We start from the raw sequence: 27242 nt of genomic DNA on the forward strand, positions 1-27242 counted from the left end.
ATGCATAATAAAGTGGCCTCATAAAAGGCTCTGCAACTGCCAGTTTTCCTTATTTCCTGTCCAATTTTTTTTTAATTTGGTCAATTTCTTGTTATCAGGGGCTAAATACTTTGCAGTGATTCAGTTGCATTTTAAGGAAAACCAAAGTTTCGTGTATACCACTTCTCACTTGCTAATCCTATATCATTTTGCAGTGGTAAATGTGTCACAGGTGAAAAGGTATATAGGATTAGCATGCATATTAGAGAAATTCTAACTGCAGTCCCAGGGAATTGCTTCTTGTTACATCTCGCAGATGTTCTTAGAAAGAACGATGTTGACTCCCAAACAACACAAGTTTCCTAGTTTTATTAAAATTAGATTGAAAGTGGGGTTCATGGCCAAAAAATGCTTGAGCCATAAAGTATCAGAGGGGGTAGCTGTGTTAGTCTGGATCTGTAAAATGCGACAGAGTCCTGTGGCACCTTATTGTCTAACAGACGTATTGGAGCATAAGCTTTTGTGGGTGAATACTCACTTTGTCACATGCAGCTATGGACTCTTTGTCACTTTGAGCCATAAAATGACTTTTAACAGTAGAAGAGTGAAGTAGACACTTAAAATCTTTTTCTTTTCCAGAATAAAGAATTTCTACAAGAAAAGATGTTGCAGAGAGCACCAACAATCACTGAAAGAGCTAAAAAGGTACCAAGATGCAATGGGCAGTGACCACCTTTGTTTAACATGGATGTCACAGTTCTGCTAGTTTTTATGCTTCACCGTGCTCAAAAATTTTTGGACTAATTCTTAGCATTGTGATATTCTAATGTTTTCTAAATATAAACTCACTGATCCCTTATCCGTGGCTGTTAGAATCCAGGATTACAGCTTAGATGATACTTGGACACATTTTTCCTAAAAAAAGACAGAATTATCTGCTTCATACACCATTTGTTTCTGTCTCTCTGCTGAACAGGTCCGAAGGGTCCCGGGTTCCAGTGGGCGTCTTCATAAGACTGAAGATGGTGGCTGGGAGTGGAGTGATGACGAACTAGATGAAGAAAGTGAGGAAGGCAGAGCAGCAATTTCACAGCTCAGGGTGAGCCACTGGATTCTGCAACAATTGTATTATCTGTATCACAGTAGTGCCTAGATGCTCCAGCTGACTTCAGGGCCACATTGCGTGAAGTGTTACACATACACAGTAAGACAATCCCTGTCCCGGAGGGTTTACAGTTTAACCAGAGATGAGAGAGACAGGATGGGAGAAGTATTATTATCCCTATTTTACAGAGGGTATCCTGAGGCACAGGGCTTGTGACTTTTTTCCAAAGTTGCACACAAGTCTGTAGTAGAGCTGGGAATTTACAGATCTTTTGGGTCCCAGTCCAGTGGAATAACAGAATCAGGATAATCATGTGGCTAATTTAAAATTCTAGTGGTGTAAACTACCTGAGATTGTTTTCGTAACATTATCTTAAGTACTGTAATGAACTGATTAATGTGGATATCACTGCCTCCTACATGATAGAATCAGCACTGCTTAACTGCATCATAGGTCTTACACAGCCAACATTCTCCCTGAGCTCAAGTAACTGGGACTTATGATTGGACAGGTGGAACAGTTCTATCCCAGCAACTGCCATGGAGTTGCATGGCCCCAGTGTGCAATCAAGTGACATCCGTGAAGTCCAAAGTAGCTACGGATTTTACAGTATTATATTGTGTTTAAAAAAACAGGTGCAAAACTTGGTGTTAAATCCTTTGTAGATCTTAAATCTTCAATGATATTTATGCTCATCATTCCGAACGCTACCACTTCAAAGATGTTTTTTCTGAATGTAATTCTTCCCTTTCATAGCAACACGTGGATTTTAATGGTTCTCAGATTTAACTAAGGAGAGCCAAAGAATGAGCTTTTGGAGACTTCTTCAAATACTCTTGTACTAAAGTTATTTTCTCTTGGGGTGTTATTTAAACATTTGCCCCTTTAAAGCATTCACCTTTCTCATTTCCATCTTCTGGTTCATTACATCCCTTTTATTTATGATCTGTGTAGAAATTTCCTTAAGTCTCTGCAAAATTACATGTTTTTCGCAACCTTGCAATTTTTTTCTAATATGCTTGGTGGTTACAGTTATTCTGTTTTTATTTGTTAGCTTTCCAGTTATAAATTTGACTAGCTTTCTCTTTGTGCTCAGACTGTTGCTAATCACCCAGAGATGATCTTACCATATCAGATAGATAATTCTGAAAATCTTGATCTAGGACACTCTCAGATATAAAATACAGTCTCTCTATATTTTAAATTATAAGGCTAATTTTAAAGGAGGCTGATATTCCAAACCTTGTTTCAGAGAAAATTAAAAACTTTTTGTTCCCATATTTTGTCTCTGAAATCACGATACCCTGATTTAGCACTGGCCCCTGTTGTGTTTTGAACATGGCTTATTTGTTTTTTCCTATTGCGCGAGAGAGAATTGACACTTTAATTTATAATCTCCATTTCAAATGTTTGGACTAGCTAAAGATTCTTTGAAAACTGAGCATTCCTTATACTGTGATCCATTCAGATCTCACAAGTTAATCAGGGTCAGGCTGGGTGAATACTTGGATGGGAGATCTCCGAGGGGCACCTAATAATAATGACATTAACAGTACAACATCAAAGCAAAATTCTCATCTTGCCACTAGCCTAACCAATGCCAGATGGTAGCAACCGTGTCTGGAGATAATCATTTTCAAATATCCAAGACTGACTTTGGCCAATTTGTAACGTACTACCAGAGCCTCTCTTCCAAAGAAAGTACAAAGGTCTTGTTCGCAGACCAGTCGGTTGCAGAGAATACTGTGTAGGAGGAGCTCCTCCACTGTGATTAAATGCTGATGGTGCCAGGAGAGGAGAGTAATCCAGGTGGAAAGGTACAATCTGAAATCCATCCCACCATTAAGCCTCACTTGACATGTTTCCAAGCAAGATGTAGAAAAACTGTTTGGCATTATTCCCACAGACACTTCTCCTGTGTAGCACCCAGCTTTACTATAGCCCTTCATTAGTTTTAAAATGCTCATTTCCAAGAATCTGAATAGCACAAGAAATGAGTCCATGTAGCTTAGAAGCATTGTTTGTCTGAGAGCTCAAAGTACGCTAGGCACTGCACGGGGCAGGTGAGGGTAATAAGAATACAAACAAGACAAGGGAAGAGGCAGGACAAGGATTAAAGAAATAGGATTATATGTTAAGGGTATCATCATGTTATACACGACTCTAGGTTTGTTTTTAAAGTGTATTAGCTCACTTCAAGAATGCAAAAGTAATTACTGAAGTGTTGTGATTAACTAGTGAGTGCAAACATGCCGTGTGCTGTTGTACACTGATACATTCATTTTATAGTGGAAGATAAATCATGTACGAGCATGTGTTGTGATTTATCTTTAATTTGAATTTCCAAACTCCAGAGGGATCAAACAGCTCAATTACTATCTCTGTCCGAAAGTAAAAATTGAGCCAATTTGCTCAATGGGATAGTAGTTAAAATTTTCTGAGTTTTCATTTTTAATAATGAATAGAAATGTCATTAGTTTGTCCGTTGTAGAAGTGAGAGAGTAAGTAGCGCTGGTGAGTTAGAAAACAGATTTGTAGAAAACATCTATAAATATTAAATGAGCTTAGTTTTCTTTAAAGAGGGAACTAGAAAAAAATCCAAGAGTAATTTCATTTATGGAGAAGCTTTCATCCAACAGGGTCCCAAACTGCGTATCTCTTGCTTAACTTTGCTAAAGCAAGCTGTCACTTTTATTTAAAAAATGTTAACATTAAAATGCAGTCATATCCCAAATGAAATGTGACAGCTATTTAAAAGAAGCAATTCTGTTGAACAGTTTAGTTCAGGGAGTAAAGATACCTTATCCAGTTAAAATCGCATGAGGAATATAAGGAGGCTGAATTTAAATCACCCAAAGTGGAAATATGGCCAAGATAAGGGAGTTAACATCTACTCTTACAAAAAACATGGTGGCGTCTCTGACAACCAAAAAGAGGTTAGGATCTCTCCTGGCATTGTGATAGCTCACGGGGTGCCCAGGACTGAGAGTCACCTTGTTACCCTCTGCTTCCAGTAATATCACATGTAGTATTACTTTACTATCCCAGCCTCAACCCCATTTTTTAGATCATTGTTTCTCAACTTCCAGGGGGATTGTGGGACAAGTTTAAGCCGGGTTGCGGGCTTGGTCTGTCAGCCTTGGTTGTGGGGCTCAGGATTAGTCTGTCAGCTCCCGGGGGCTTCAGCCTTGGCCCTGTGTGGCTTCGTTCCCTTACTGTTAGAACTCCGCATGGGTATAAAGCAGATATTTGCGGAGTTGCAGAGCTTTAGTGCCAAAGAGTGTGTAAGCCGCTTGCACACACTAGCATGACCAGGGACCAGTGAGGCCGGTGCCTGCTCTAGTGTGTAGGGCTGGGGGTGGAACAGCCACGCAGGATGAGCTGCCCAGGCTGGGCACTGGCTCCTGCAAGCAGCTGCCTGACATGCTGCTGCTTTCACCATTATGGTTCATGGCCTGCTTGCTGGCCATGTCCCTGCTGGTGTCTCTTGTCACTAGTGCCTTGCAACTCTGTGGATATCTGCTTTATAACTGCAGATATCCGTATCTGCGGATATAAATTTTCCATCCACGCAGGGCTCTACCTACCTTTTCAAATCTGAGTAAGTCCAAAGGGGATCGCCAGCACAAAAAGGTTGAGAAACACTGTTTTAGGCTATAAATTCTTTGGGGCAGGGTCTGTCCTGTGTTTGTATAGCGCCTAACACAGAGTTCCCCAAATCTAGTTAAATGTTGAATAATTTCCTTTTTCTCTGTCTCTTCCACTTGTTTTCTGACACCTAGAGTCTAAGGGATTGCCTTTTGTTAGTTGTTTCTAAAATGCCTAGCACAATGGGGCCTTTGAGGGTCCTAGGCATAACCATAATAGAAATTACAGCTAATAGGAAAAGGTAATATTGTTTCCCAAATATAAAATAAAAGACTATTTGTTCATTGTTTCAGCTGTAGATAGGAAAAAATACTTCATCGTTCTTAGGAATTGTTTTTCATTGTTGTGTATATTGCTTATGACTTCAACTTTCTAATGTATTGAACGCATATGACACCTTTAATATTCTAATTGCTTTGCAGACTATTATGTTGTCCTCTTTAAAAGTTGGAGTGGCTTTAAAACAGACTTTATTGGCTCGGCTTGCTAATGAAATCCAAATCTGATCAATATAGTCCTCATTAATATTAGATTTCTCTGCCAGTAAAGAACTCCGGCATTTCTTATTATATGCTACTGTATATAAATCTAAACTGTAAGTAATAAGCCAAGCCTTGACAATGCATTTCCGGGGGATAGAGCATGGCGAGGCTGCTGAGAAATTATCTGGTTCGATTGCTATTGTGCATTTTAATATGTAGATAAAAGTAAGACCAGATCCATGTATGTGCATTTAGTGAATATTAACATGGTTGAGGCAGTCCATGAGGTTCAGTTTTGTTACAGCTTATAGTAACAACTGATCTTTTTTTCATTTTTTAGTCTCCCAGAGTGAAAGAATCTTTACAGAATTCTGAGGTAAGTTGGACCTTTTGGACGTTGTTGCTCTTTGAATCTGACAACTCCCAATCATTGCCAATATCACACGGAACATGTTTTTTTTTGGCCTCTAAAAATAATATCCCCAGGCTTGGAAGCTAGTCCCTTCCCTAGAAGGGGAATCATTGACTAGCTAGAGAGAGACTCTTAGCACTAATCTTAACAAACCTTTATAGCAGGGGTTCTCAAACGTCATTGCACCGCGACCCCCCTTCTGACGACAAAAATTACTACATGACCCCAGGAGTGGGGACCGAAGCCTGAGCCTGCCTGAGCCCCAACGACCCTGGGCGGGATGGAGGGGAAAGACCCTACTGCCCTGAACTTGTAACCTGAGCCCCACCACCCAGGGCTGAAGCCCTCAGGCGTCAATACCAGGCAGTTGGGCTTGGGCTCTGGTGACGCCATTAAGATGGGATTGTGACCCACTTTGGGGTCCTGACCCACAGTTTGAGAACCGCTGCTTTATAGGGAATGTTGTTTTCAACTTAGTTTATCATGACAGAGGTTCATATGGTTATTGAGTTAGTTGCTATGTTCACACCCCTGTGGGGATCTTCTCTGATTTCCTTGTCAAATAAAATCCTGAAGATTGTTACTGCTCTCCAGCTTTGAGGTTGAATCCACTATTTCAAAGTCTGTCAAGTTCTTCGCATCCCTTCCCTCCAAACAACTTAGTCAAAGGGTTTGTCTAATTCGAAACCCACAGCTGGTCTGTGCCAACTGATGTGGGCTCGGGCTAAGAGGCTGTTCAGCTGCCCTGTAGACATTTGGGCCTGAGGGTTAAACAGCCTGTTAGCCTGAGCCCTGCGAGCCTGAGCCATCCAGCTCGGGCCGGCCATGTGTTTTTAATTGCAATGTGGACATACCTAAAGTGCCCATTTTACAGGACCTGGTCTGACTCATTCTCAGCCTACAGCTAAGCCTCGGAGCTAGGCCTTCAGTAGTCCTTCACAGTTGGCAGTGGAGCGAGAATTTAAGGACAGTTAAAAATCTTGCTTCAGAACTCTTTGCAGTCTGCAAATCTTACACAGGAATGTTATTCGTGTATCTCAGATATTAGCATATGGTTGCTTGCTGATTTGGTGCATAGATATTACTTATTTCCTTCCCGACACACACGGGATGTTAAACTGGCGTGTCTTGTAAAATTCTGATGAGGTTCAGCCTACCTGTTCTAACTTCAGCTTGCCACTGAGAACTTGATCAATTATAGAGAGATTTCCTGGAGCCATCTCAGAATGGAGTCAGAAGATTTATAATTGAAATAACTCACATTTCACCCATCCTTCTACCCTAGGTTCTTGCTTTTCCATATTTTTTCAGCCAGGGATTAGAGCGTTAAATCTATACATCCAGTCCCAATCATGCTGCTCTTACATGCTTTGAAGAGCCTCCACTCTGTTTGCGTTAACTCAGAATTGAATGTGGAACTGTTTTGACGTCTTGATACCTGGAATCCTATTTCTCTGGAAACAGATAATTATCTACCAAGATTTAATTCTTCGCTGTGTTGTGTGTGTATCCCCTCTGAAAGGAATCACAAGCTAGTTTTAATAAAGCAGTGTGGGAGGGTGACCTAATGACTTGGCAAATGAGACATGTCAGTAATGCTCATGTTCCAAGAAAACGGAGACTACAGCATGTGATTGTATCTTCCAGGGAAGAGCTTGGTTTGTATTACTATGTAGCATTCAGTCCTTCTGCTGTACAAGTTTCTTGTCCATAGTAATAGGGAGGACGAGCATTTCAGGAGATAATGAGGCAGAGGAAGAATCATCTTCCAGAGCAAGGAGAAGTTCAAGCCCCTTGACACACACTTGGATCTGACTTAATGATTTGAGGGGATGGAAATGTGGCTGGCAGTAAACTCGTCAGTTGTGCTTTGGCAAGTGGGGTCAAAGTGCACATCATGCACAACCACCTGCTTTTAATGACATTCCTTTTCTCATTAAAACCTCTTGTTTTTGTAGCTGTTCCCACCAGCTGAACCGACAGGTCATTTACTCCATGTTCCAGCACAGACTCCTGCTCAACTACCTCAGCCAGCAGGACAAGCACCTGCGCAGCCTTCTCAAATTGCTGTCCCTCCACCTCCTCAGGCTCCTGCAGCAGCTCCAGCAGCAGGGCAGGTAAGGCTAGAAACCCTTTATACACACGTTCAGTTTTGTAGGAGACCCTCCTTAAAGTATCAGTCTCACTAGAATTTACTTAAGCCAGGAAAGCTGCGTATGCTAAGTTGTACTAGAGTGGTGAATTGTCCAGTTGAGTAAGAGGAGTAGGCAGGCCCTGGTGGCTTTGAGGTGCTTAGCTTTGCACAATCCTTCAGGGATCTGCTTGCTCCCTGGTTTTCTAATCTCTGAACTAGTAGTGGCTTTTAGTGCTGTACGGGGAGTGCATTGGTTAGATCAGTGGTCTCCAAACTTTTTTGATCGCGCACCCCTATCAGTAAAAAAATTTTTGAGCACACACCTCCAGTATATGTATATTTATTTATGTATAAATTATATATATGTACTACTGTACTAATATATTGTGTATATTTTAAAACATACACAAAAAATAGAAATTAGAAAGGATGAGAGATGAAATATTTTTAAAATAATTTATTTTATTGCTATTAACTTTTTTGCTTTCACTAAAAAAAGTTAATGCTTTTGAGTGAGAGCAATGTGATTGAATATGCTTCATTATTTTTGAAAATCTTGGTTTAACACTTTGTGATAGTGATTCGAAGATCTGGTTCTAAGTTCAGTTTATTTTGCACCTTGGTTTTAATGGCTGTCATAGCTGAAAAAGATGACTCAGAAAGATACGTAGATCCAAATGGAAGAAGTGCATCATTGGCTGCGCTTACTAAATCGTGATACTCGTTTTTCAGTCCCATCCACCAATTATGCAAAGGTTTTTGTTGAAATTCGGCTAATAAATTTCCATCTTCCCTGATGTCAATCAGTTGTTCATGCAAACTAATCGGAAGGTGTTGCATTTTTATATTTTTAACAAATGGGTTCAAAACCCACTGAAACTCTTCATTTGGAAGATTTTTAAACAGGTTAGAAAATTCTGTTTCCAAGTTTAAGTGTGCAGATGAGAGAGCTTTTATAGGTGACACACTTACATCGTTTTCAGCAACAAAAATCACATAACAATGGGAACATTTCCAAACATCCATTTTCAAAATGCTTTCTCCGTAGCACGAGTTTCTTTCAAAAAGCAGTTACTTTCTCACTCATTATTAAAATGTCATCTTTACCTTGAAGGGACAGATTGTGTGTTTATTTTTTCGAAAATATCTGCTAGATACCATACTACTGACAACCACTTCATCACAGAAAAGGTCAGCAAATTTGGAACACTTGTCTTCTTGTAAAAGAAAAATGCATAACTCATCTTTAAGTTCTACAACTCTTTTAAGCACTTTGCCACGAGATAACCAGCGAACCTGTGTGTGTGGTACAAAAGATTTTCGTGGTCACTTCCCATCTCATTACAAAGTATTGTAAAGATTCTACTATGTAAAGGTCTTGTTTTTCTAAAATTAATCACATTGATGACATCCTGTAGCACTTTGTGCACTTCTGGCTCCAACTTCTTTGCTGCAATAGCTTGCCTATGAATGATGCAGTGAATGAATTTCACATGTGATGCTATCTCTGTAACCTTACCCCGGAATCCTTTCTTTTATTCCAGTCAAAGCAGCTGCTCCATCAGTGGTTACGCTTGCACAGTTTTTCCATAAAACATTGTTTTTATTAAAGAAGTCATTTACTGTTGAGAATATATCTTCTCCGGTACATGTTTCCTTTAGTGGCTCTCAAAAAAGTAGTTTATGTATTTCATTATTGAAACAGAATCTAGGAAATACCATAAACTGAGACATGTTAGACACATCTGTACTTTCATCCAACTGTAGAGCAAACCTCCCATACTGCGTAATTTCTTCTAATACTTGTTCCTTCAAATCTTCAGCAATGTTTTCTATGCGTCTTCCAACAGTACTTGCTGACAAAGGAATGCATTTTAGTTTGTCGCCATATTGTTTTCCGTGTATTATTTCATCCATTTTTACCACGGCAGGAAGAAGTGTTTCCCCAATGGTATGTGGCTTTTTGTCTTTCGCTATTAAGAAACCTCAGAAGAGGCTTCTAAACATTTATCATTAAGTTTAGTGAAATTTTCTAAAGTACTGGATTGAGTATCGCATGACTTTAAACATCGCTGAAAAAATCTGGTCATGTTCTGGATGCTTAATTTTTAAATGTCTTGCTAATTGTGATGGCTTTATATTATCATTAGCTAATATCTCAAGGCACAGTATACTTAGGACGAGGTTCATCGTTAATGATAGTGGATGTAAATCCATATTTCAAATAATCGTCTTGATAATTTCGAATTTTTTTGGCTGACCTCTTGTCAGATCTGATTAGATCATTGTTTTTACCTCATAATGGGGCTGATGAAGAGCTCGTACTAGGAGTAGGAGAACTGTCAGCTCTGCCATTTTCTTGTTTGCTTGTCCTCGCATTATTAGTATTATCTTCAATCCGTGGTTTCTTTGCAGGAATCTTTTTAAGCTACTTGTCCATTTAGTGAGGGTTAGTTTAGTTAAAACTAGATAATATGATCCGTAAATCCACTTAACCGGGCACACGTAAACTGCAATACGTCGCAATACGCTGAAAGCGAGCGAACTAGTGAGGGTGCCACTGTCAACTCCTCCGTGCTGTGGAACTCCCACTCTTCCCTCAGGATATCTCGCAGGGCCGGCTCCAGGCAAGAGTGTAGGAAGCATGTGCTTGCGGCAGCATTCTGGCCAATCTTAGGGCGGAGCTCCTGCGGCCGTTTCCCCCCCTCCGGTGGCGCTCTTCCGGCCGCACCGCCCTGTTTGCTCCCGTGGCGCTCTTCCAGCCGCGCCGCCCTGTTTGCTCCCGCAGTGCTCCTCCGGCCGCAGCCCCCAGTGGATGGTCTTGCACACCCCACTTTGGTTAGATCAGCAGCTTCTTAAGGTGATCAAGAAGTAACATTGACAAGGCTGTCAAGCAGGTTCTGGCCAGACCTCTCAGCAGCCTCAGAGCCTCAAGGTTATGTCTATAAGGAGGAGTAGGACGAAACTGGAGGTGGAAGCAGGAGGTCCTCCAGGCTCTGAAAGGAGATGCAGGACACGTGCATTGAAAAAGCCTTCATATTAACAAAAGTCTAATAGAGAAACCAGATTTCCCTGAGTTTGAGGCTGTTTTTTGACAGGCTCCCATTTGGTGCAGAAGAGAATTGATGTGTGTGAGGAAACCTAAAACCTTGCTACGTAGCACAGAACTTAATTCTTTTCTGTATTGTTTTAGTGCAAAGCCCAGCTAGGAGAGCCTACCCAGGAGGGAGAAAGTGAATTCTGATGTCTGGGGCTGAAGGGCAGTGGGGGGTGGAAATTACCAAAATAAACCATTCCAGAGATATTTGGAATATATCTTAGTTTGTCTGGCTTACTGTGCTGCTAAATTTGCCAGACTCCTGAATGATGGTACTTCTAAATAAAAAACTAATGTTCGTATTTGCAGTTGAGGAGAAGCATTTAATATTAGAAAGGACAAAACTAACATGATCTCGCTAACAGCCACATAGGGAAGAGTTTTGGCAACGCTACTAGTAAAAGTAACACTTTGGTCTTCATTTTTTCCTAGAAACTTTTTTTTTTTGGTAGTAGAATTATATATAATCTCATTGCACTTAATTCCTATTTCCATTTTAAAGATAACCATTACTGACAACGTACTAGTCTTAAAGAGAAATGGTACAGTTTGGAGTAGACAGTCACTTTGCTGCATTAAATCATAGCTCAGAATCTTTGATGCTTTTTTTTAAAATAGGGCCAGCATTTAGACCAGAGATGGGCAAACTGTGGCCTGCGGGCGACATCCAGCCCGCGGGACCCTCCTGAGCTCCTCCTCCGTGAGGCTCGCTCCCGGCCCCTCCCCTCCTGTTTCCCCTCCCCCGCAGCCTCTGGGCGGCAGTGCTCCGAGCTCCTGGGGCAGCGCAGCTGCAGAGCCCTGCCTGACCTGGTGCTCTGTGCTGCATGGTGGCGTGAATGGCTCCAGCCTGGTCCTCTGGGCAGTGCGGCTCTAGTGCCGCCAGCCATTGGTGCTCCAGGCAGCGCGGTAAGGGCATTGGGGGGGCGTGGATAGAGGGCAGGGGAGTTGGGGTGGTGGTCAGGGGCGGGGGTGTGGATAGGGGTCAGGGGCATCAGGGGGCAAGAAGCAGGGGGGGGTAGGGGGTGGCAGCCGGACCACGCCTGATTGTTTGGGGAGGCATAGCCTCACCTAACCGGCCTTCCATACAATTTTCGAAACCCGATGTGGCCCTCAGGCCAAAAACTTTGCCCAAGCCAGATTTTTTTTAGAAAAGGTAGTGAAATTGGTATCAGAGTGAAATAGCTCATTCCTCAGTCAAGCTGTTAATTTTTAAGTTGCTCAAAAGAGAGTGATTCAGATAAAAAAAAGGTCTTGGGTAGAGTTTCCATGCTTTGTCAGCCTAGTATAGCGTCCTGTCCTATTGCTTCAAGCTAAAATCTCTTGTGCAGCATGTGAGATGCAGACCAAGATTTAGACAATGAAAGAACAATCAGTTCCCCCTCATGCCAGATTTTGATTAAACAATATATCCCTTTACTAAAATCTATCACCAGCAATATAAAGATCTGGAAATGTACTACTGAAGAGCATGAAACAAATATCTGACTACAAGCAGAAATAATCAGCCATAATTCAGCAGTGAAAATGGGCAGATAAACCACTTTTAGAAACTTTTTTAAATCCATTTAGTTAGGGAATCTGTGAAACAACCATATATTCAGGAATGTACATCTAGGTAAAGAAGGTCCCTACTAATCTATAAATCCACTGATTTATGGTTTTATGGATTGTGGCTAAAATGTTCTAAATCGCCTAAATCCCACTGAAAGTCAATTGGGCTTAAGGCTCATAAAAATCTTAGATGCTTTTGAAAAATTTGTCCTGTATCGTCAAAAAGCCGTGTAGGATATCTTGAGGCAGGGGATAGAAAATCTATGATGATTTATCAAATATTTTATCTATCAAATATCTTGGATTCCAGACAAATCAAATTTGCCTGAAAAATTATTTGATAAATACGCTGAAAACCTCTGGCCAGTTTCCAGTGTCTCTGAAAGGCAAATACCTATTCCACCATTTATTTTCTCTGGAGACAATTCCAGACAGGAGTGTCTTTCTAAATATTACTATATAGTATAGTTCAAGTGTACATTAATATTCCCTTCATTTGGGTTTTCATTGTGCTCTCAGTATTCCAATGAGTGGTTATATGCCCACACATTACATAGTATTTGATAGTTGTAGGGTATTCACTATTTATACTCAATTGTTGTAATTTGTGCTTTTAAGACTGGGGGAAGAGGGGTTAGTGCTAGTTGATTTTAAAATAATCCAATCCCGTTTTAGGCACCACCAGCCCCCGTCCCTGCCCCTGCTGCAGCACCAGTTCAGGAGGATATAAAAGTCCCCATCAGCCTTGTGTTAAGGTTAAGGTAAGTGTGCTACTGTGGAACTGTTGGAAAGGAAGGCGCAGTGGGTGGGGCCTGGTCTGTTAAACTAGGGAGCCCTGAAGTTGTAATCCTGGATTTGTCACTGAAACATAGTTTCCTTGAGTAAATTATATAACCAGTTTTCCCCATCTGTAAGAGAGGTAGGTGAAGTTATCCCTACCTCAAAGGGTTGCTGTGAGGATGACTGTTTGTAGAGTATTCTGGACGTGTTGTTCATTTCATAGATTGTCATGTCTTCTCCCTTGTTGCATTGAAGGGATGGTGACCATACATGTACTCCAGTTTAGTTTCCATCCCATGCCCCTAACTGGGACCAAAACCCAGCAATGTTTGGCCATGGGACTGGAGGGCATGAGGAAATCCAGGAGGCCCAAATTCTTTTATTCAGACTCCTTCTTGCAGCTTTGCAAATTCTATATCCTGAAAGGTATCAATCTTGGTTTAAAGCGTATCAAAGTCTGTGTACTAGGCAAGAATGAATTATACCTGTTTTCCCCATGGAGGTTCAGGGATATTAAGTTGTTTAAAACAACAAAAATCACATATGGTACCTGTTCTCTTGTGGGCTTGCTCAGCTATAATGGGATTCTGTGTTGGCATCCTGGGAGTGTCTCATGGAGTAGCAGCCAGCGGTCTGCACAAGAGACCTGACATTGTCGTACTGAATGGCCTTCCATTGTGCTTTGGTAAGCACAACTGTGTTTAGCTAACTTGGGGCGGGGGCTTCCTAAAGTTCATTGTGTAAGGATATCAGCTTATTTAGAACAGTTTACCACTGTGTACAGTGCCCTTCTGTAGTTAGGTACAAGAAAGAGAAAGCAGTTATAAATACAATCTAAATTGGCAGTATCAGCAGTACCATTAAAGAACATTCAACTCTCAGGTGTCTCCTGAAGAGTCCCTTCATTGAGAGCTGGGAGAAGGATGATCTTGTGGTTTAAGGCACTGGACTGAGTTGCTAAGATTTGGGTCTGCCACAGACTTCCTAGGCAAGTTCCCCATTGGCAAAACGGGGATACTTCTCCTACCCCACAAGGATGCTTCAAGGATAAATCCATTAATGTTTGCATGGTGCTCAGATACTGGAATGTCTGTGTGTGTTGCGGGGTGGGGAGAGCTGGATAGAGGGGCCTTATGTATCCTGAGTATCAACAAGCACGGGCTCAGTCAAACCAATGGGGGAAGCACATTCCTAAGTATACGGCCCTCCACTGAGAGCTTTCCTCCCAGATGCAAATCCAGGGATTATCTGTGCATCCCTGTTGGATAGAGTAGCTGGTATTAAAAAATTAAAATCCAGTTATCTTTTTTAAACTGATTTTTGAATGACTCCCCTTCAACCAGAACACTGGAATCCCCAAACAATCTGAAATAAACTCTGTACAACATCTGCTGTTTCATTTTAATTTATTAATACTATGTATTCTTACCACAGGAATTCAAAGAAAGAACTAAATGATATTCGGTTTGAATTTACCCCAGGGAGAGGTGAGTAGTTGTAGAAATTAAATATATTGAAGTGGGGGTGGGCGGGGGCTATCTTTGTGGTGGGTTTTTTGTTTCGTTTTTTTTCTTGGCAAAAAATTGAAATGAATGTGTGGAGATCCAAGCAGAAGCTCAGATTCAGATGCGTGCTCCACTGGAGTGTGCTTGTTCCACTCGTTAAATGTTTGAGCTATCTAGAGCAAACTGCCTGGATCATGCCTTCTTGGAAGTTTGGTGCTGAGGCAATGGGACATATCTCTCCTTCTCCTATTTCCCCCCCGTCAAAAATGTCACTAAAGGCTTGGCTACACTTACAAATTTGCAGCGCTGCAGCAGGGTGTGAAAACACACCCTCTCCAGCGCTGCAAATTGCGGCGCTGCAAAGCGCCAGTGTCGTCAAAGCCCCAGTGCTGGGAGCGCGGCTCCCAGCGCTGTATGTTATTCCCCACAGGGAGGTGGAGTACGGACAGCGCTGGGAGAGCTTTCTCCCAGCGCTGGCGCTTTGACTACACTTAGCGCTTCAAAGCGCTGCCGCGGCAACGCTTAGAAGTGTAAGTGTAGCCAAAGCCTAAGACTTCAAGCCCTCATTCCTCTCAGCCTTACTCACAGGAAGGCCTGCAAGCAAACAGAGCCATCCACAGTCAGTTGTCCTGATTGATGGGAGCCATCAAGATTCCAAACCACCACTAATGGTCCACACTTTGCATAACTACAATAGGACCTCAGAGTTATAGTTCATATTTCTAGTTTCAGATACAAGAGTGATACATTTATATAAATAGGATGCCCACACTCAGTAGATTATAAGCTTTGTAATGATACCTTACAAGAGACCTTTTGCATGAAGCATATTCCAGCATATTTCATAAAATCATATAAGCCTGGTCTACACTAGGAGGCACCTTATATCGATTTTAATGGCTCTTATTAACATATCGGATTAGGGTTAGTGACAGTGCACCAGTGACCGCTCTGGACCGCAATCTGAACTCGGATGCAGTGGTCAGGTAGACAGGAAAAGCCCGCGAACTTTTGAATATTTCCTGTTTGCCCAGAAATCAAAATAAAAAGAGCTCCAGCACGGACCATGCGGATGTGATCGCTGTAAGGGCAGGCAAATCCGTTCTATCAGCGCTCCGTTACAGAAGATGAAATTCAGAATCCTTTTTAAAAATCTCCAGACAGACGCCATAGCAGGGACTCAGCGCACTGCAGCGTGACAAAGCCAAAGAATCAAATTCATGGACTGGAGGACTGAAGCTATCCCACAGTTCCTGCAGCCTGTATTTGCATTCTTGGCTGAGCTCCAAATGCTTCTAGGGTCAAACACAGTGGCGAAAGGAAAACAATCCTCTGACTCTTTTACATGTCACCCTATCTTTACTGAATGCTGCAGATAGACACGATGCTGCAGCCGTCAACACCAACATCATCACTCCCCCCCCTGCCATGGTACAAAAGGACTGGTAACCGTCATCAGCCTATTGGCACATGGGGCAGTAACCATGCTGACTAGCATCCGTCAGGTCGATCAAGGGCGCCTGGCCCTAATTTTTTCTGGTGGTGGATGGTGCAATATGGCTGGTAACCATCGTCATCATAGCAACAGGGGGCTGAGCTCCATCAGCCCCCACCCTTCATGTGTAAAGAAAAGATTCAGTTGCCCCTGGACTAGCAGAGGGATGCTGGGCTTCTCTCCTACACACTGCTTAATGTCCTGTCTGGACTATCATAGCAGCTGGAGGCTGCCTTCCACTCATTTCTCACTAACAAGTCACCATGTCTTATTCCTGCATTTTTTATTACTTCATCACACAAGTGGGGGGACAATGGTATGGTAGCCCAGGAAGGCTGGGGTAAGAACGGAATGAACAGGTGGTGTTTGTGAATAGCATACAGATCATAATTTCTGCAGGATCTGACACAGAGCAGCTGTGCTCTCTGGTTCTATGATACAGTGGTTATCTAGTACACTTGCCTATATTCTAGGCAGGACTGATTCTATTTTTAGATACCAAAAAGGAGGGATTGACTCAGGGAGTCATTCCCAAATGGTACAAAAGGACTGGTAGCCATGATCATCTTAGTTCCAATTTATGGAAGGGTTTGGATGGTGCAATATGGCTGGTAACCATCTCTGCTGTCATGCAAAAGCAAAAGCATGCTTCTGTGTAGCGCTGCTGAATCGCCTCTGTGAGCGGCATCTAGTGAGAGTCACAAAAGGCAAAACAAGCTCCATGATTGCCATGCTATGGCATCTGCCAGGGCAATCCAGAAATGCTTGTCTGCCATTGCTTTCCCAGAGGAAGGAGTGACTAACAACATTTACCCAGAACCACCGCGACAATGATTTTTGCCCCATCAGGCACTGGGATCTCAACCCGGAAGTTCGATTTTATAAAATCTGTTTTACAAAGAGTGCAACGTTACACCATGAATGCAGGATTTGAAGGCTGCTGGGCCAGCTCCTTCAATCTGAAAGTTCGGGGTGTCCCTACAAGACCGCTGGATAAATGAGGTGGTACAGTGTAGCTAATTTTAAACAGTGTCCACCTCTTAGGTTTTAGGGGGTGCGGTGGTGGAGGCAGATGTGGATATTTTCAGAAGTCTCTATTGGCCTTAAATTTGCCTGGCCACCTTTCAATACTGGCTCAGGGTAGAAAAGAAGCAAAATTGTAACTGACACTGTTATAATTGCATTCTAATGTGACCATTTAGTCATTTTTCTAGCTCAGCGAACTTTTATTGTATCATAAATTATAATCCGTGCAATTTGTGCAGATTTTAGTTGTTTGTTTTAACCTGGCCAAATTTCTGATTCCCAAACATTTGGATTAGTGAGAAACTTGATTGTCCAGTGTTGTACCTATGACTTCGTTGTCTGAGTGACCATAGTGTAAATTGTCCCAGACTAGTTGTAATGTAAACTGAACAATACTTATTTGTCCCCTACAGATACTGCTGATGGTGTGTCTCAAGAACTCATCTCAGCTGGGCTTGTTGATGGCAGAGATTTAGTAATAGGTAATTCCAAGTGATGCTATAGTATTTCTCTGTATGCATGTGTATTCTTTACAATAAACACCTTTCATTATATAGCATGTGGAAAATGACCAGATCTTTAGGTACTTAGTTCTTCTGGAAAAGCTCACTTAGGCCCTGAATCTGTATGTCATACTTGGGCAAAACTGACATTAATTCCAGTGGGAGTTTTGCCTGAGTGTGTGGGTTTGAGCCCCAGAGTTCAGAGAACACGTCCTATTTCTAAGAACTGAAGAAAAGGTTCTGTTGACTGTAATTGTAGTACAAACTAAAATAAACAGCCTCTAGGCAGTGCAGTGAACACACTTGCCTTTCACCTCCTTTCACTTCTGGTAGCCCTTGGCTGGTGTCCCATTTTGAAACGGGAGTAGATCAAAGTGCACTACAAAACATTTAGTATGTTGTAGCAGGGTCCACACAGACAGTGCACAGCAGGCTAGTGCAGGGTACATATGCACCCCAGCTTGCTGCGAACTAAGTCTCTGTATAGACAAGCCTTAGATCCCCACGTTCCACAATCATTTCCTAAACAAATGCATCCTCTTAAATGGTAGTTTTAGCAGTAACATCCAACAACAATCTGCGTTGCATGAGCACTTCTCTTCAGCTATAGCATGTCGAATAGCATTCCACAGAGACTGGTTTTGAAAAGGGGCTCGCCCCAGCCTCCCTCTTAGAATGTAGAAATGCTTCTAGCTAGCAGCTAACCTGATTTGCCAGCGCAGTCAGGCATTTAAGACTACACCTGTATAAACAGAGGTTGCTTTTCAGAATCAAGCTATAATATTTGCACAGTTTAAAGGTGTAGATTAAACATAACTTTTTATTTTGCCTAGTTATGAGCCTAAAGATTTCATACATTAACCTGTATTTGTAAAGTGTTTTAAGCTTGTACATTCTGAGCAGTGTTTTAAAAAGTGCCTAATGGATTTGGAATTTACTGTATCAAGAGTGTCCTAATATAACATTTGTGTGTGTGTGATTTCAGTTGCAGCTAATCTGCAGAAAATTGTGGAAGAACCCCAGGCAAACAGATCCGTCACTTTCAAACTGGTATTTATTCCTGTTCCCTTGTTAAGCAAGTTGCCATTTTTGCAAATAAAACACTGCATATTTAGTGAAAAGCTTCCTGAACCCCTTACTTACTGTCCTGAACTTTTCAATAAGACTATTGAAATAGTGTGGTGGTTTTATCCGGACTTGAAAACCCCATGTACCTAGCACGAGTAGAAGTGTTTTGGCCAGGTAAGGTGCCATGGGCTCCTTTCTGGAGGAGGAAAGGGAGGCTCCAGACACCAGGAGCTTTTTTTTTGAGAGGGGAGGGAGCAGAAGAAAGACCAAATGAAGATGAGTTAGGAGGTTGAGGGTGTCCTTGAGCCCAAGAAGCGTGGTGGTAGTGGCAGAGGAGCCCTGCAAAGAAGTAGCAAAACCCAGAATTGTTTATCAGTAGGGGGTTGAAGACACCCCATTATAAATTTAGACCTATTTTGGGATAGGGAGTACCTGTATTTTTCACCCTGGCTAGTGGGCTTAGCCATAAAGTGAATAGTTGTTGATGAAACTTTGAGCGCAGGTCTTCATAGCTGAAAAATGCTCATAGGTAACCTTCAGACACTGCCATCTGCTGAACAGAACCAAAATTGTCCTGTACCTGCTCCTTCCCTGAACTAAACTCACTCAGGTCAAGCTATAAATAATGCATAACGTAGTGCTATTGAATTTTTCTTTCCCATTATGTTCCCAGGCATCTGGTGTGGAAGGCTCAGATATTCCTGATGATGGCAAACTTATAGGATTTGCACAGCTCAGCATCAGCTAAACTGCAATCCCAGGAGAGGTTTCCTTACTGAAAACCTATATGTGCATATTTCTCATGCTTCTGTTGGCCTGAAAAAGAAACAAAACAAAAACCACTACTGCCAAAGAATTGAACTATAGCCCCCATTCTAGGAGCTTTAATGTTTTTTTCCGAAATAGGATCACAAACCTATTCAGCGTCCTGAAATTACTGATTCCGTTTACTGCTTTTGTAAACAACTCTCTCATGTTTTTATATCTCCTTCATCTCACACGTGCAGATCCAACACTTCATTGCCTGCATGGTCATTTTATTATTGCCTTACTTTAAAAAAACAAAAAAAACTACTGAGTACGAAACAGGGGTTCCACTACTCTAATCATCCAGCCTAAATGTTTGCTTACATGTGGTTTCATTTCTTTCACTTGCTGTTTTTGCACACGTTTAAAAGGCCTTTTTTTGGTTTTGGTTTTTGCTCTTGAATCTGCTTTGAACCTTGCATCTGAAATGGAGATGCTGATTGGTCAGCCGACGTGCTGGGGAATCTTGCTTATCTTTGGCTGTGCTTTTAAAACTGAATGGATTTGAATGCTGGCATCTCAGAAAGCGAGCCAAGTCTTACCAGTAGGACAGCTAAACGTTTTCTCTTTCATCACATTTCTGAGAGATTCCTTTAAACTGAGATCTTAGGTGCCAACCATTTATTCATCTGCCCCTTTGGTAAACTGCTAATAGCTTTCCCCTCCCTTCATTCCACATTAGTGCTAAGTGTGGCATTGGGACAGAACTTAATTTACCATGATCAGGTTATTGCTTTGAGTAGTCCTCAGATGTAGTTCATTCTTAAAGTAGAACTGGGAGGCTTTCCAGAAACTGACCTTTCAGGTAGATTAGTAATAGTCATTTTTACAAAGGAGAGGAAATCCATGCTGCTTGGCACTTCGAAAGCCTGCACATTGAATTATTCTTTAAAACCAATCCCTCTGCCCTGCTGAGAGTCCTTCCTTATGTGCTTTGCAAACAGGTACATGTGGAACAATCCCTGTTCTGTTTTACAGCAATAAAAGGATTGCCAGTAGATGTATACTAGGCAAGTAAGCTCTGGACCTTGTGTCCATCCTGCACTAACTGCTTGGGTTTTCAGATGTCTTCTCGACCCAAGTGTCGAAGTTTGATCAAGAGGTCACTGAAACCATGTAACTCACATTTAGGTTTCGTTAGTATGTGGTGTTTAATTTGAATTTCTACATAAATAATATAAATTATACTTTTAGTTTAAAAAAAGACACTTGTAATGCAATATGTGAATAATAAATGGTGTTGATTTTTTTCCTACTGTTTCACAGTTCGCCTTTGTATCTCCTATTGGCTTTGAAATGTTTTATACAATTAAATTGTAAGCCTGTAATTTAACACAGAAATATGGAAATACGTTCTGTTTCCATCAGTTGCATACCATTCAGAAAGGAGTGTTAAAATGGGACAACTGGGTTCAATTAGGACTTTTTTATTTCTAAGTCTTGTAATGAACAATATATATTTATATATTTTTCTCTATGAGCAGCTATGGAAGCTTCCTAAATTTTGCATGGTTTTATACTGCAGTTGTTTCTTTAGCCTGTAGTTTAATATCTTCCTACTGGGACTGCCAGTTATGCACAATCCCATCATTAAACGAGTGCACAGGGAGGGAATGGGAGAAGAGGATGAGAGAAACTGAGCAGCGTTGAAGTGCTGAGTATGAGACCGAATAAAGGAATATAAAGCACATGACAATTTTTAATATAATGGGGCGGTTCTCATTTTAAAAGTGTGTGAAAAATTTTGGCACCTTTTCGTGTTGTGTGATGCAAAGCACGCTCATGGCTTATCCTCTAAAGTTCTTATTGGCTTTGGAAGAGCTGGTTGTGATCTGCACATTCATGAAGGCCAGTGGGTGATACTTCTTTAATTTTTAAATATTAGACAGAATATGGAGACCAAATAGCTTTGGTACAGTATTACTTCTCTTCTGCCTGCATGCCATGCATACCTCACTGTTCATTTCCGCACTGGTGCTGAGAAATGTCAGACTCAAACTGCTCAAATGAAACCATGTAGTATCTATTTATTAAATAATCCCTGGCCCTCCCTAATTCAGAACTTGCAGAGACAGTGAGTTTTGCACTGACATTGAGGCTTCTGTGTGTTATAAATTAAAAAAAAGCAACTAGAGTGTATTTGAGATTAGCTCTCTAGACATTTTTGGTAGTCATTCAAAATTTTGCTTGGGATACTACAGTGCTAGATAATTTTGTTTCTAAGTGCCAATGCTGTTCATAAAAAATATTTTTTTTAATATGTCATTAATGGATTTGGTTTTTGGTACTTCTGGTCTGAACCTAGGACCAGGTGGTATTTTTTAATTTAGTTGATACTCTAAGGATAATGCTACATTAATGAAACAGGATCCTCTCCACAACTTCGTTGTGTTGTAGATTATAATGACAGATGTAAAATATTCCGCCTTTTTTCTTTTGACTTTGTATTTTATTGCATGTATCTCTAATTTTTAATCAATAAAGAATAAATTGTCCATGGCCATGCTTCAGGTGCCATTTTGTTTTAAGAGTTGGGTCTGACGTTGCATATCGGAAAGCTGGGATATGGGGCTGTCATGGATAACAGAATTCATGTACATAACTGAACTTTAGAAGCTCATACCCTGACTCTCCAAGTGAAAATGTATTAATGTGTATCTACACTGCAACAAAAACTCTGCAGCAGTGGGTCTCAGAGCCCTTGTCAGCTGACTTGGGTTGTAGGGCTAAAAATTGCAGTGTAGACGTTTGGTCTCGGGCTGGAGCTTGGATACCGAGACCTTCCCTGTCCTGGGGGCTCAGACCCCATGCTCCAGCCTGAGCGTGAATGTCTACTCTGCAAGTTTAAAGCCTCCCAGCCCAAACCCTGTGAGCCTGAGTCAGTAGATCGGGCCAGCCACAGCTATGCTGCAGGTAGACATACCCTAGTGGGGGTGGGTTGTGAAGAATTGGGAGGATGCACTGGGGTTTCACCTCTGCAGAACTGGGATCTAGCACGGTGTACTGGGTTATAAAGAGCCAAACCTTTTTTCTCCTTCTGTCTTAAAATATTGTCAGGAATCCTCCACAGTAGAGGATCTGATTCAGGAATTTGTGAGAACTTTGTTTCAAATCTTAGGAGAAGTCAAGAGTGCACTGAAATCTTTTTGCAGAAGTGAGATGCTACGAGTCTCTTTATCTTGTAATATATCACCAGCTAACTCTAATCATGCAACTCATCCTCTTAAACCCTAAGAGCGTGGGTTCTTCCAAGCCCCTCTTTTTGTTAGCAGTTGCTTCTGTTTGATTGTTACAACAGGAAGGTGCCCCATGTTAAATATCTTGCAATGTGTGGATGCAAGGAGGCCACCAGTTGTGGCAAGCTACCAAGAGAATTCCAAGGTAAGTACTTGAAACTCTTACTTTAACCTAGTGTTGAACCACAGACGTCCTCTGTAACTAGTATAACTATGCCAAAGATTAGTGACCAGTCAAGTGAATGACTGGATAGATCTATATAAGTGATCAGTCTTTAAAAGCATCCCACCCCAGCAGTCTGTTGGTAGATAAATTGTGTTCCATCAGCATCTTGCAGCATATAGCTACTGGGCTGAAAATGCAAAATTGTTGCCCTACTTCATTATTGCTCCCTATTATGAAACAGAGAGAACAGTTGGCTTCCTATGGTGTAAACCTTCCTTTTCAAACATTCAACCCCATAGTCCCAAGAAGAAACCAGTCCCTCTGAAATTTCGTATCTTCCTTCTCTTCCCTGCTTAGTTTTTTCCAGGAAGTTCGAAAATGATCAGAACTGTTCCTTAGGTTTAAAAAGTAAAACGTAACGAAGATTCCTGTCATTGCCTGTTTGAAATCTTTCCAAACTACCTGGCTTTGTTTGGCTCCTAGTGTTGAAGTGCCGTGGCCTGAACACTGCAAATTTATTGCGTTGGCCTTGCTGAGATATGCCTTCAGGTTTTTTGATGGGCTCTTGTAATATCCCCACTAAGATATTATATGATAGGGGTGTAAAGATCACAATACATGAGGAAGAGAAAGGGTTAACTAGAACCTTGTACTGCAGTGATATAAAGAGGAGGCACAGAGGGCTTGAGGGGAAAGGGAGCTGGGCATATTCATCTAGGCCTCTTCGATGAGGCATGTGTTGATGTTTGTCTCATCAGACCATAAACCTGTGCTGTGGAAACTGACTAGCACAAACTAGTTCCCATACTGCCATGTCAGATGGCATCTTATCGACCGCTCTACATCTGGCTTCTGTGGTGGTGTGTGGTACTTGTGTTATTTTGCGTTGGGGCCCCATTGTGCTAGGCACTGTCCAGATACGTTAGACAGTCCCGGCCTCCGCAAGGCTTGCAGTCTAAATAGGCAAGTCAGATGCGTGGAGGGAGGGGAAATGCCCAGGGTCATCCAGCAGCCCAGTGGCAAAGCAAGGCATAGAACCCTGGCCTCCTGACTCCTACGTCCAGGCCCACTGGAGCCCACTACCTTCCTGTGATGCCTGCACCGTTATAATCCTTCAGTGTAGGCAATCGTGAGCATTTACCCTGTCAGGAAAAATCCCCTCTCCCACTTTCCATGAGAATCAGTGTAGGGACCTCAAGGGGTCATCGAGACCCAGCTCCCTATGCTGAGGCAGGACCAAGTAAACCCAGACCATCCCTGACAAGTGTTTGTCCCACCTGTTTTTAAAAACTTTCAGTGGTGGGGATTCCAGAGCTTCCCTGCGAAGCCTGTTCCAGAGCTTAACTGGAGTTAGAAAGTTAAAGTTTCCCTAATATCTAACAAATCCCCCTTGCTGCAGATTAGGCCCATTACTTCTTGAGACTGATCCCTGTCCTCTTTAAAACAGCCCTTAACACATCTGAAGAGACTGTTCTCAGGTCCCCCTCAGGCTTCATTTCTCAAGACGAAACATGCCCAGTTTTTTTAACCTTTCCTCAGGTCAGGTTTTCTAAACCCTTTAGGGTAATGAATAAACTCATTTTTACTAGGTCAAAAAAAAAATATTAACGTGGTGAACAGAATTTTGCTTGGCTGGTAGCTACATTATCCTGTGTGCTGTCCTGCCTGAACTATCATCTGTTTCTATATATGTTAATTCCTAAGCTGTTGTGTGTCTTTGGCTGACACGCTTTTCTGACTTCTCTCTGGGTCCTGGTAGCTGACAAAGCTGTTGGTTAGAGCTCCTGGGAAGTCTTATTCTTGGAATTCTGCGCCACTGCACGTTCAGAAAACGTGTCCCCCACAGATTGCTTTGCTTCTCTGCAGAAAGTGATGGGGAAGCAAAGGGAAGCCGTGCCCGGGGTGGGGATGCCTGTGGTCATCGTTTGGGGGGGCATTGCCCCCAAACAGAGGTGGGGGGCACATGGGGTCATGTGCTGCTTCCCCCTCCCCCCCATTTCTGCAAGCGCAGAGCTGCCCGGCTGAAAGAGTGCAACTCCGCTCCGCTGACTTTGCAGCTAGACACCACCTCCTCGGTCCTAGAGCCAGTTTTGTTCCCTTTCTGTGTGCTGCGACGCATCCTGTTTTCTGTACAACAGTGAGTGCCCGCGGTGGGGAAGGAAGGGCAGTGGGATCGGGAGTGGATAGGGTAGGGTGCAGTGGGGAAGGGGCATGGAATGGGGAAGAAAAGGGGATAGTGGAATTGGGGGTGGGGTGGGGGAAGCAGGAGCCCGGCATGTTACATCCCTTTGGCTGGAGCTGGGGGGGGCTCCCCTGTTAAGCAGGCCCATCGACCCCATCCCCACCCTGATGAGCCCCAGCTCCCCTGCCCCTGGACCACCCCCATGAGATCCTCAGACCCACACCCCACTGAGCCCCAACCAGCTGCACCTGGACCCCCACCATGACGAGCCCCGCCTCCCCTGCACCTGGATCCCCCAGCTGAGCCCCAACCACTGTCACCAGGACCTGTCTGCAGGGTCCCATTGCCCCTGCACCTGGAACTCCCCAATGAGCCCCTGTGCATCTGGACCCTCCACTGAGCCACTCGCACCTGGATTGCCCCACATGGCCCTCCTGCTGGTCACACCTGGTGCATCTGGCGCAGAGGGACAGGGCCCCAGGGTGTTTCTGGGGCAGGCCCAGCCCTTGCGCTGGGGCAGGGATGGGTGCAGCCTCACTACCGACTCCATGTCCCAGGAGGAAGTGGTGCAGGGTGATCTCCCACCACCATGCAGCCAGTGGCCTGTGTTCCCCACTGCCATGCTGGAGCCTCCACATTTATTGACAAAATATGCAGAGTTTTAAAATACTGTGCGGAGCATTTTTATTTTTTGTTGCAGAGTTCCCCCAGGTGTAGAATTCTGCTTGGTGGGTAACTTGTGGCACAAGGAAGCTAGGAAAAAGGGCCCTGTAGCCATACAGGTTTAACACTATTCTTCCCATTCAGCTCAGCCTGCCCTGAGGTCGCAGCGGTTCTGGCTTCAGGATATTCCAAATGCCCAGGGATCTCGAATGGTGTTGTACTGCAGCTTCCCACACACGTTGAGCCTAACTGTAGCCTGCGCACGCCTTCAGGGCAGACCACGCTCTCTCCCTCGTCTCTTCCCCTGCTGGGTCTTGACAAATGGCCTGATTACACCATCCAGGTAGCTAGTTCCCTTAAAAAGGCCGTATCCTACTAGGCTGTAACCATTTGTCGTAAGTATGCCACATCTCTACTATTTGCTTAACAATAACTTTCATTGACTTCCTGTCCTGGTCTGGACCAAATATGTAACTATCATAAGGTACCTAAAACAGCCAAAGAGCAAAAGCTATTCACAGAACTGGGTCTACGTTCCGGAATCTCCCAACCATAAGACACATTAACAACTAACGGTGTGACGATTTATACAGGCATTGAACAAGCAGGGTCGCTCCCCCTGAAGAAGAGGGTGTGAAATGCAGTCACAAGTGATGCCAGCAAAAATCAGTTGTTTAATAGAAGTGGGTCTTTGACTAGTTAGTCCAGGGTTTACTTGAAACCTTAGGGCTATTCTGAAGTGGTTTCTTCAGGAAGAAGCCTTCTCTGATGGAGCAAGTGCCCTTTGAATAGTGTTTGAGCCCTCTAGTAATGCTCAGCTTGTTCTGTTTTAGAAGCCGCCAGAACAGGAGGGTGCATGACGCTGGGCCTCACATTTGGGTATATTTAATCAACGTGGTGGTTTCTTCATGTTGTTTTTCTTGTGTAAAAAGCAAAGACCCAGCAGCAGGAGCAAGGAGAGGTGAATGTGGAAAGAGGAGGCTCCCGAACAATGTTCCCTTTAGACCAGACAAGTATTAACTGTGCAGTCCCTGGCCAGTCAATCAAAAGTTTGCAGAGAAACCAAACCCAAGTGGCTTAGTTGTTTAGCGCAAAGACTGTCCCGGAATGCCCTAATGCTGCAGGCCTTGAAGGCATCTGTTAATTTACATGGGAATTAAGAACCCATCCAGCTGTTGGATAAATGCAAAAAATAGTTTATCAATTATTTAGCAGGTCCTGTGACACTGCACTTGGTCTTCAAATGGCCTCTTTGGACTAGCTATTGAAACCGGTCTTATTGATCAGGTTGTGAGCAGCAGCAGCTCTGCTAGACTCACTACACTGTGGTGGGTTAGGAAGCATGTGTGTAGGACAGCAACTCTGTTCTTATTGGGTCAGTGCAGATGCCACGCATGTACAGA

At 42.8% G+C, this 27242-nt stretch overlaps 1 protein-coding gene across 5 annotated transcripts in view; it reads left to right on the forward strand.

Annotated features, from left to right (window-relative positions):
* The window catches only part of OXSR1 (oxidative stress responsive kinase 1), a 132527-nt gene extending 110436 nt beyond the window's left edge, over nt 1-22091 (forward strand). For all 5 annotated transcript variants that reach the window (XM_039524795.1, XM_039524798.1, XM_039524796.1 and 2 more), the window contains 9 exons: nt 619-684; nt 956-1078; nt 5555-5590; nt 7585-7743; nt 13084-13169; nt 14623-14675; nt 17628-17696; nt 18703-18767; nt 19459-22091. In XM_039524795.1, the coding sequence (XP_039380729.1) occupies nt 619-684; nt 956-1078; nt 5555-5590; nt 7585-7743; nt 13084-13169; nt 14623-14675; nt 17628-17696; nt 18703-18767; nt 19459-19533 (732 nt within the window). In that variant the 3' untranslated portion in view covers nt 19534-22091. The remainder of the gene's footprint in view (nt 1-618; nt 685-955; nt 1079-5554; nt 5591-7584; nt 7744-13083; nt 13170-14622; nt 14676-17627; nt 17697-18702; nt 18768-19458) is intronic.
* Nucleotides 22092-27242: the final 5151 nt, after the last annotated feature.

The sequence above is a fragment of the Mauremys reevesii genome, linkage group 2 (genome assembly GCF_016161935.1).
Source record: "Mauremys reevesii isolate NIE-2019 linkage group 2, ASM1616193v1, whole genome shotgun sequence".
NCBI lineage: Eukaryota > Metazoa > Chordata > Testudines > Geoemydidae > Mauremys > Mauremys reevesii.